Genomic DNA, 11,447 nt, shown 5'->3' with positions numbered 1-11,447 from the left:
TGTTTGCCATGCCCTCTGCACAGTGCCTCGAGTCCACCTGGCTGTTATGGTGATGAATGAAGCCTCACCTGCACAGCAGGCAGGGCTGTACCAGCCATACCCAAAGCCCAGCTGGGCTGCTTTAGAGCAGGCACCACAATTCAAGTGTCAGACCAACAGGAGGATTCAGGCCAGGACTCGTGCCCCAGGGCTCAGCAAGGGCTTTGCCTGTGCTGCTCCTGCATTCACACTTGGCTTTGCTGGGGAGGTGTGAATCCAACTGTAGTAACTGACTACAGAAAGTACAACTCCCCTGAGACATGGGATTTGTTCACTCACATGCCCTTAAAAACCAAATTAATAATAGGTTGGCATCAATATCTTCTTTCTACAAGTGGTAACAACCAACTGCTACAGGAATAGATCTGAAGCCATTGATAACCCAGTTCTTAGACTCATTCAAGTCCCACATTTGCAAGAATCCTACCTTATGGAAATTGGAAATTAATACATTAAATACTTTGCAAGATCACCAACTCTGAATATTAAAAAAGAAATGTTGACGCTGTACTTTTCCTTTTTTAAACAAATATTAAAAAATTGAATTTTATTGAGTTTCACACAAGATGCACTTATAAAATTGATACAGAATGTCATTCAACAGAAAAAAAAATTAAAGCAATTTCAAGCTTTCTTTAGCAACTGCTAAATAATTATAAAATAAGATACACCAAATTGACAGATAATCTTAATTTCAATGTGTGAACATCTCCAATTAGTATAAAATACATCAAAAATTAAAGATTTTCAAATTTTTCCACAGCACAAGTCCTCTTCTTTTTACTTTCATCCCTAAACATAACCACAGATTTTGGCCATGACTCCCACCACTCTTATGGGAGAGGAGAGGCTGAAAGACTGCAGCAGGGAGTTCCCACCAGAGCAGACAACCCCAAACTGTACAGCAGAGTTCTCTCATTATCAAGTCTGCTCAGACACACAACTCTGTCCAACTGCTTCCATCTGCTATATTACTTTAGTCCTGCAAGTCTCAGGGATTAGCAGATATATTAAACTTTCACATGGTCATACAGCAAAGAAACTGTGGCTTTCCCATTCTGACAAATTATGAAATTAGAAAGAGCAAATTGTCTTCATTTGTTCAGTACTGAAGTACTTGTATGATACCTTCCCTTGGAAAGTAAAATTGGTGCTTACTTGAATGTCTGAAAGGCATTTTGGAAGCTAATGCTGTGTTTTAACAACATATGAAGAATTAATCATTAGCTAAGGGGTCTCTTCTGATAAAACTCTCCAGCCTATGTTTTGAGCTCAAATTTAATCCACTCTTGGTCTGAGGATTCCAAAACTTCTTTTGTCAACCCTCCCAACTCTGCATCTCACACCAGAAATTAAGATGCATTGTAATGCTTAAATGCTCTTTATAGATCTAGTCCAGCTACTTAAGTTTGACTACAACCAATCAATTACATTGAATGGATAATTATGGTTTGATTGTCAGTGTGAGCTTTTTATAGGCATGTTCTCAGGCAAGTTAATACACAGATGTCATTCCTCTAAGAGTTATATGCAAAATGCAGTGCAATGTTCTTTACTGCTGTGTTAATGCCACACGTACAGTTCCAACACAACACTTGCTTGCTGCAATTAACACTCCCATTCCTTAACATTAGAAGTGCCCCTTTAATATTTTTTCCTACAGCAACAAAAAATCCTCAGCTTTTAAAAAAAATTTCTAAATAATTTGCCTTGCAGGACACACAACACATGAAATGAATATGCTTCATAATTGCCCAGTTAAGCAGAACCTTCATTACTGTGATCTTTCCTTGGTGTTTAGTATTCAGATAAAATACTAAGCAGTAAGTCTTTCACTTAAAGGCAAAATTTTATTCTGATTACAAGATTTTCAAGATACATCTTGAAAATATTTTTGTTGACAAGAATAACTATCTTGACTTACTGTTTTATGTACCAATGCTTTATGTGTTTGTTGATATAAGCACAAGTTTTGAATTCTGCTTGCAGATGTTTAATAAAACACGGTAACTGGATAGGCAAGCTTCCGGTCAAGTCACCAAACATTTCCAGGAATATCCTTACACTGGAGGAACCTTCATGACAAATAGTGTTCTGGAAGCATGGTTCCATAATGCAGAACAGGGTTATGCTTTTTTCCAGTCTGTGTTCCAGAAAAGTGATACTGCAGCTCTGCCACCAGGCTAGAGACTCACGATCCACCACATTTCCCAAGAGGCAAGATAAAGATCACTTACTTGACCTGACCAGATACCAAGCCAAGTTACTTGTAGAAAGAAATTAATAATTTTTTGCCATTAATAATTTAAGTTTTTAAATAAATATTTATTTGCCTTTTGGCAACTGTCCATTCTGGTAGCATCTGCTGTCCCAACAGCTCAGTATCCTTAGCACATAGATTTAAAAAAAAATAAATTCTTAGTCAATTCTGTTTCCACAAATAGTAAACCTGTCTATCTCCAACAAGTCTTTCTTTGCAGACCTGTGTTTTAATTCTGAGCTGTCTTGGCTTATATCTTTTTCTTCTCCATCAGGAGTTGTCAGAAATTGATCAGAATTGCTTGTTACAAGTAAAGATGGCATATTCTCCTTCTGATGCACTGGTTGATTGGTAACTGATGTAGAACCGTTTTCATCTGTGGGAATTCCTGTTGGAACAGAAGACAATTACAAAGATAATAATGAATTTAACACAGGCATATTGATACAATGTGCAATTTCCAGATTTGTCCAAAGCTATCCTGAAAAAGTGTGCTGCAGCAAGTCAGCAGAACAGCAGAAAAATGCTTTCTGGAAGCCACTACCTCTTCTTAGCTTTACGGTAAGAGATTTCCTTTTCTAATTTAGAAAACATATAGAAAATAAATAGACAGAAAAAACAAATTCTACAGAAGTTTAAATAATCAGCAAGAACATAAGCTGCAGAAGTTAGGACATACATGCTTATTTTTGTTGGCTTGAGCAAAAAGATTTTTGACAGTCCTTGTGTGAATCACACAAATGTTTGCTACTGAAATGAACAAAAGGAATCTCTGTAGCAGGAACTAGATGTGCCTAATCCTCTTGATAAGTACAATAAACCTGCCTTCTCCAGGGATAGCTAATAAATGACTCATGCACTGCTATGCACTGGCTTCTAAAGCAGTGCTATTAAAGATGTCTATTTTTATTCCTGTCTCTTACTTCAGTGGAACTGAACACTGGCTTCATTAACCTAGGATATTGGTAAGTTATATCCATGTATTTTTTCCATATTTTGTTAAAACACTTAAAGAATTAAAATGCACAAGCAAATCACAAGGAGAGAAGAAAAAAGAAAAAAAATTATCTCCTCCTCAGTAAAGACTGAGCTATTGCTTCTAAAGGAATCTGAAAAAATCTGACTGATGTGGAGAGTACTGCAGACCAGCCCAAGGAAATGTTCCCTGTCAGAATGGCAGCACTATCCAAATTACTACAAAACTTATTTCTGCAGAGCATCTGTCCACAGTATGCCATCTACTACTTGGAGGTACACGAGTTACCCTCTACAATCTTACGGAAATTAAAGGTACTAAACTTGCATTGAAAAAGGAGACAAGTAATTTTAATTCTAGAACTTGGTTACAAATGTAAATATTTTCTAACTCAGCAGCTTCCAGATGTAGCTGGTCAGCCTATAAATGATTACCAGTAATTCCATCCTTCAAGAGCAAGTTTAGAATTTTATTCTTCAAAATTTCAACTGTTTTTGTGGACAAGGTGGAAACTCTTTAGGAAATTAGCTGACTTAAACTATAAGCTGGCAGAAAGGAGACCAGACCAATTTATTCCCTTACCCTTATCCTAAGAAGAGATGGGTTGAGAGACTGTATTGTAAAAACCTGGTAAGTGGGACACAGAGACTAACTAATACTGCAGAGTCCATCCAGCAGTAATAATGCAAAAGCTGGGGAAGGTAAAATAATTCTTTCACATAACCAAGATTTCTAGTAAATAAAGAGGTGTTAAAAAAATATAAAATCCCCAAGAAACTTGAGTAAAATTTGAGTTCTCATCACCAGTGGAAGCCAGGAATACTCTCAATAAAATCCACAAAAGCTTTTTGGTTGCTAATTTTTGCTCAAAGTCTTTCTGTTGGAGAAAATAAGCATCCCTGCCACTTCAGCTCAAAAGAGTCTTCAGGATTTACATTATACTGAGCCTTCATATTGTAAGTTGAAGGCTCACTATAAGTAAATACAACTTACAAATGTACTAATAGAATGTTTAATTAAAACATTATCATCATTATAGTACCCTAATGAAATGCAAAACTGAATCCAAATATGAACAATTCATATCACATTCTTTCATCATGAAAGTAAAGCAGTTATATGAACTTGAAAGTAAACATTTGCACCAAGTTTCTGCCTGATGTGATTTGACACATATGAGATACAGAGGTTTAAGCCAAACACTGACAGATTCTTAACTCTCCCCTTGCTGGCCAGACACTCTGACGACTAACGAGCACCTTGCATTTCAAGCTGTTCAAGTTGTTGGCAAGCCATTGAGTGAACACAATAAAAGCCCCACTGTTAAGTTCTCTAAGGCTCTCATTGAGCTTTTCCCACAGGAAGATGCAATCCAATTGAGTTGACAGGAACAATGAAAGTTTCTGTTTCCTCCTATAATGTGTCACACAAACACAATACTGCCATATTCCCATTATAAATTAACTGCTGATGCTGAGGACCCGTAAGTGGAAGTTGTGCTGCACAGACTGGAAATGGGGTAGAGACCCACTGAAATTCCTATCTGGATTTCATAAATCTTTCCATTATGTGTTCATGACAACTACAATTAACTATACCTATGCATAAACCTACCATGTTTTACTTTGATTTCCATGAGAAATACAGATTGCTTCCCTACTAAACTTAAGCACTGTCACAGATGATGTGTAAATATTCCCTTATTTGCACAGTGACATAGCAAAGGGGGTTGGACTAGATGGTCGTTAAAGGATCCTTCCAACCCAAACCAAACCGTTCTATGACTGTGATTTTAAAACAAAAGCATGCTTCAATTCCATTGTTTCTATCACCTCCACATATCACAGTGATAGGAGAATTGATTACCTAAAGAAGGTGCATGAGCTAAAACCAATAAATTCTACTATATTTACAGACTTGTATTCACAGCTGTGCTATGGCACAATTAAGGTCCAGCAACAGGGTTTGTGCAGCAAACATTGCCATGCATCTGGTTTAATATCAAATTTAGTCTGAAAGATTTTCACTAAAAAACAAATCAAGGCAGCTGGCCTTACCTTGGGTAGATTTAAATGTGCCTTGCTGTTTGCCAGCTGGCTTCCCTGGGGTGGCAGTCAGGATAGGATTAAATAATTTCTCCTCCATTTTTGCTTCCTTTACATATTGACATGATTTCCCCAGCAGTACAATGCTGTTAAGGACTTTGAGAGATATTAACCTGGAAAAAAAATTGTTTACATATTTGCATTAGCACATTAAAATAATTGCATATTATTCATACTGCAATTATTCATATGAAAATAATTGCAGTATGGTAAGTGCTGTCTTAGAAGGATTAGCTAACAAAATTAAATCCTTTCAATATCAAGATCAAAAGGTAACATTTTTCCTAACAATTTGTTTCAGATTCAATGCTTAATTTTCTTCCAGAAAGCATCTAGAAAAAAACACCAAGTTTTATTATTTAACTAAAGGACTACAAGGACAATTAAGCAGCCATTTAAGACATTAAATATTTAAACACACAATTAAAAAGTGCCCTCAACACTGCAAGTCCAAAATAAATGTACCCAAATTAAGTGTGCCCAGCCAAGGATCTTTAGTAGACTTGGAACCACAGCACAGCAAATACAGAACCATGGAATCATTAAGGTTGGAAGAGATTTCCAAGATCATTGAGTCCAGCCATTAATCCTGCACTGCCAAGTCCTATATCTAGCTTTTACAAACTACAGGCTAATCATACTAAGTCCTTTTTCACATCACAGGAGACAGAGCATAAAATTCAACAAATCCAAAGAGGCAGCACTGCATTACCATCATAGCACAGTCCAGATGATGGCAGATTCTTTTTCTACTATGACTAAAATGCAGCACAAACATCACTGAGTACCTTTCCCACCTGTCTCCTTGTTTGAAGAAAAGGAGGCCTCATCTAATATCAAGTGCTTTTTTACCATTCAACTGAGTTTTGCAAAATCTAATTTTCATTAGTAGGAACACACGACTCATAGAACAATGTCCACTCCAGTGCAGAACAACAAGGAGAGTGATCTGTTCTCTGCAAGATGAATGAAATATTCTCTATGCAAATCAAGCTATGTAACAACAGTGAACCAAATGCAGACTCTAAATTCATTCTCCACTCTCTGAAGTCTGTTTATCATGTACATCATTAAAAGACTAAAAAGACAACTTGAAATGAACATTCACAGACCCATGGAGCAGGTCTAATTGCTTCATCATAAAGTGACCCAAGCACACTCCAGCAGCAGCTCCCCTATCTCTCTGTGTAAATGTAATCAGAACTTGTCAAACGAAAAAACAAACTACTCTACACTTTTAAGAGAAAAAGTAAGTTTATTCTATTTCAATAGAGAAATGGAAGAATGAGCAGAGCAGACCACTTTCAGTACTCAGAAGAAAGTGACATTTTAGTATCCAAGCAACCACAAAGAAGGTATCATTTTATATCAGTTGAAAGCTGTGCTTCTCTTCAATTTTATTATATTATTGGGACAGATTTTATTTCAGACAGTTGAGAAGTTTTCCTTCATTTTTAATGTTTTAGAGGTGTTTTTCTTATGCTTCTTATGTAACATGTTTTTTGTTCTGAGAGAATAGGTTTCTACAGCATAGTTTGACTCTGATTTAATGAGATCAGAAGTTGAAAAGGCCATAAATCACCACTTCCCTGTATCAGTTCCAGCTTCTCATTGAAAACTGTGCAAGCATTTCTAGCAATTCTCCTTTATTCTTTTCTGCCAGCCTATCTCAGGCTCAAATTTCTAACAATGTAAGTTAGCAGTTGTTCAAAATTCTAGAAAAAGAAAACTCATGGGTTTTTTGGCAAGACTCTTTAACTACAATTAAAGATTAACTAGAGTTGTTAATAAACAATACAAAATTAATCCATCCATAGTATAGGCTCAATTCTTTGCTGAGCTAACTGCTTCAGATTTTATCATGCCATTTCTCACATATCTATGCTATTATGTTTGTATTCTATATATATTCTAACATCTGATGAAAAGCTGAAATTTATGTTCAGAACAAAAATTACTTGAAAGATGCGGGAGGTAAGCTAGCTCCAAGTCTGAGATCACAGAAAGAGTAAAAATTTGTTCTCACTTTTCCATAAGGACAAAATAGACCAAACTGTATTTAGTTTTGTGACCTATGTCTTTAAATAGCAGCATTTAACACTTAATATTAATCACATTACTTCTTTCTGCCCTCCATTCCCCAAGCCACAGAGAGTGAAAAATCCTAGGTTGCAGCAGTGGAATGGTAGAGGTAGGAAAATATTACACATATTGGGAAAAAGGAAAAACCATGGAGCAGGATGAAAGTGCTGACCTTGGTGTACCACAGCTTGAATGTGATGATCAGGGCATAGTGCTTTGAACTATACAAAGCTACCTTTAGGGAGAACATGGGCACAGCATGTAGGATGCTGGGGAAAAAGTCAAAGTATGGTACAGAGCAATGTGGCTAAAATTTTACCATTTGGCCTATATGCAGTATCTCAAAGTCTTAATTAACTGACACTAAACAGATGTGTCCCTACACTGATGTAGACAAAACACATGTGATCAAGCTCTATTTTTTGCAGATTAGTGTCAGATTAGAGATAAGAGTCTACTTATTAATAAAGAACGTGTAGTAATCCTGTTCTTTTCACAAGCTATTGTAGAACAGTAGTCTCCTCCCTTCCAGCATGGTCTCCTCTCTTCCTGCTGAACCACTGCCTCAGCCTTAGAAGTCTTATGATTCTCAAGCCTTGCTGCCTTCACTTAAAACACAACTTGATAGGACACTGGAAGAAGCACTCCCACAATACTGCAGGCAGGTCCTTCTTCCATCAATAGCTTGAAACACACTTCATTGCTTATGATCAATTTTGAGAGACAACAAACAATGACAGCGCAGTATACAGCATTCCTAGAAAGTACAGACAGTACACAGATAGTACACAGCAAGTGTCTCAAGACAGGCAAACTAAACTGGATGTAAAGTACACTTATGCAGTCTAGAAATACCTATCAACTGGTGAGAAGTTAAAGGTAAGGTAAGTATAAACTGACTTGGCAGTGAAGGGATGCTGAAGGGATAATTACACATCTTTGGTATGGAAAATGAACTGCCATTGAACATTGTATTTCTTAACTAAGATTACTTAATGACCTACCCTTCCTAGGAAATGTGAGCCTTGCATTTATTTTTATTTTTTAATGGTAGTTTCCTAAGCCAAAGTAAACCTTGCATTTATCTACCTGAGAGAAAATTTCATTATCTGCTCAGAGCACTTGAACTGCTTATTTTTGTTTGCTTATTGAATCTTTTGGTCTTTTTACAGAAAACTTCATTCCTTGGAATTCAATTTCCCTTTTTACACAGAAGTACGGTGCTTGTTTCTCAGATTGCCTCAGTCTTTTTGCAATGAGTTATTTCCATTACTGAAGTTACTTATTGAGGGCTATAATCTCCCAATGTAGTCACAGCACCCAGGGACAAATCTGCACTGTCAATTTCAGATTATGAGCATAAGGGTTTTACATTTATGTTCTACTGAATATAAATTCTGTTTATCCTTACATCCAGACATATCAACAGAAACTTCTTGCACATATGTAATCAAATAATGGTGAATACTTTTCAATTGTGTGGATTTACTTACCCACAGTAGAACAGCACAACACAAACATAAGCTAAGACTCCTTGTACTTTTATTGAGCTTGTTACGACTCTGATGAGCTGTTTTAAAGATAAAAGTTAAAATTTAGCACACAGTTATTAACAGAATGTTGTAAGAGACATTTCTTAATTGGTAAATTTAAGAAAAAGTAGAAACATTTACATTAACAGAAATTTAGTCTAATGCTCCCCTTGGCAGTACTAACTACTCCAGATCTTGATTTGTATGAGTATTATACCAGCACTTAGTTGCAACTTTGCCAAAACCAGAGTTTGACAATGTTTCCTTAACACTGACTTTCAAGTAAAATAAGAAGTGGAAAAAAAGCATATTTGCTGACAAAGCATGTACAGATCCCCAGCATTATAATTACTGCTTGTCTGTATGTGTGTATCTTATGTGTGTATGGGGAAAGTCAGGACAGCTATTTAGAGAAAACATTCTGCAATAGTTAATTCAGGACAGCATGTGGACAGTTTCATTAATTAAGTCATTCATTTTATAGCAATATGTATCTGTAACAAAGTCAACTATGTCAGAGTGATGTACTCAACAACAGCTCAGGAGCTCAGTGCCTCATATAAAAGAATATAGAGTCATTAAGCATCATTACAGGGACAGCCACAAGGACTCCCATGAAAAACCTCAATAAACTGCTGCACTACTGCTAACCTTCTGGCAACCAGCTGCTTTGACTATTCCAAATGAATGAATAGGATAACTGCCAAAAGGAATACATGTTTAGTAAATACAGATGTAGTTAAATTCCACTGGTACAATTCAAGTTCTTACAAATTCCACAAAATTAATATAGATTCGATTTTCTATGAAAGGCTGAGAAAACAATAAAGCATTTGTGAAGCCACGAGTAGTATGAGATACAGGTTATACTGAGTGTTAACTCAACCTTTCAGCACAATTTCAGTTACCTCAGATGATTATTTCATCCTCAAAACATCCAGCCAGCTATCTCAGAGGGACACATGCTCAAAGTGAGATCTTATTGACAGAAAATGGATAGGAATGATAATACTTACTAGAACAGCCAGTGGAAGAGGAATGAAACCCATTCTTCTGGAAACAGAATCACTATAATCTGTATATGCCTAGGAAAAAAAGAGGAAGAATAATGAACTATTTATGCAAAGGAATGAGCTTATTTTAGCTTGGCACACCCTCCAGATAAGAATAAAGCTCTGTTAACAAACATGATACTGGTATAAAGTATACCTATTCACATTTTGGAATTCAAATGGAGATAGCTGCACTCTCAGACAAAAATGTAATACTACCATGACCAGTAAGATTAGTTTCAATGCCCTAAATCAAGAGCAACTGGAGTATAATACAAATGTCTAAACCAAGAGCAACTAGGACACTGAATCCAAAGCCACTATGATATTTCATCTGTACATTATTACCGGCTTAGAGACCTTTTTGTATTAATTTGACTCATCCTCAAATTCTCTACAGAAAAAACTGTTACAGGGATAAAAGAACAATTATCCACTGCACTAGCAATTTTAAATCATTCTACAAACATCTATAATTAGCCTTAAGATAACTGTGTTAAAATTATTTTGAAAATGTTTTTACATTTGTACTCAAAACACAAGTACTTCACATGACAGCTTGCCTGCAGCATTGAACATCACACCAAAGTCAGTGCCTAAATGATGCTATTTTATTTCCCACAGAGGATCCTTAGGAAAAGTAATGGAGTTTTCAAAACTAATGAACTGGTGTTTTTATTATTATTATTTGTAGCTGATATTGTCAAGCTTCTTTATGAGGTTTACGTACTGCATTCCTCACAACAGCCCAAGAAACAAGCCCAAGAAAACTACAGAAATCATAGTAATGAAGTTCATTTATAGTTACAGCAGACTTCTAAAGCACTGATGAGTGGAATGCTAACAAGTGAAACCTAAGGAGTCCTCATCCATGCAAGGTGTGCAGTAAACAGCTCTCCAAAAAATGGTACTACCTAAAATTAGGTGGTCAGTGTGTTCTATAAATACCCATGCCATGACAGTAACATGCATAGTACAAACATCTCTAAACATCAGTGCACTCTGTCTGTAAAGAAACATAAATTCCTAATGAATACTGTGCTTTAATCCAACAGTTAAAATACCATGAAAAGAACAGGGTAATATGAAATTACCCTGTTAAGTTTACTTACTTCCCACGTATGTCAAAAATGTGAAGTTGTCACAACTGTCCCCTTACTGTAAGTGTATTTGGAAGAGACCACTCAGTAGTATATTAAATGAAGATCAAACTGACCTGAACAACTGGATATAATATAAATCATAAAGAAACATTCCTGTTATCTCTTATTAAAGAAAGCAGAGCAGAGTTTCAGCGCTGCAGGAGTGTAACAGTACTGTATGTATTTCTTTAAGTGTTGGTTCCAATATTCCCCTTGTAACAATTGTCTTAGTTAATACAGGAAAGAGCATTTTATTTTC

At 36.1% G+C, this 11,447-nt stretch overlaps 1 protein-coding gene across 3 annotated transcripts in view; it reads right to left on the bottom strand.

Annotated features, from left to right (window-relative positions):
• Positions 1–571: 571 nt before the first annotated feature.
• TAPT1 (transmembrane anterior posterior transformation 1) overlaps positions 572–11,447 on the bottom strand; it is a 49,438-nt gene continuing 38,562 nt past the window's right edge. For all 3 annotated transcript variants that reach the window (XM_054633344.2, XM_054633345.2, XM_077177689.1), the window contains 4 exons: positions 10,011–10,079; positions 8,956–9,032; positions 5,333–5,493; positions 572–2,687 (listed from right to left, as the gene is read on the bottom strand). In XM_054633344.2, coding sequence (XP_054489319.2) covers positions 2,458–2,687; positions 5,333–5,493; positions 8,956–9,032; positions 10,011–10,079 — 537 coding nt within the window. In that variant the 3' untranslated portion in view covers positions 572–2,457. The remainder of the gene's footprint in view (positions 2,688–5,332; positions 5,494–8,955; positions 9,033–10,010; positions 10,080–11,447) is intronic.

Source organism: Agelaius phoeniceus, chromosome 4 (assembly GCF_051311805.1).
Source record: "Agelaius phoeniceus isolate bAgePho1 chromosome 4, bAgePho1.hap1, whole genome shotgun sequence".
Classification (NCBI taxonomy): domain Eukaryota; kingdom Metazoa; phylum Chordata; class Aves; order Passeriformes; family Icteridae; genus Agelaius; species Agelaius phoeniceus.
The sequence above is the reverse complement of the archived record's forward strand: the minus strand, read 5'-3'. Positions and strand labels throughout refer to the sequence as shown.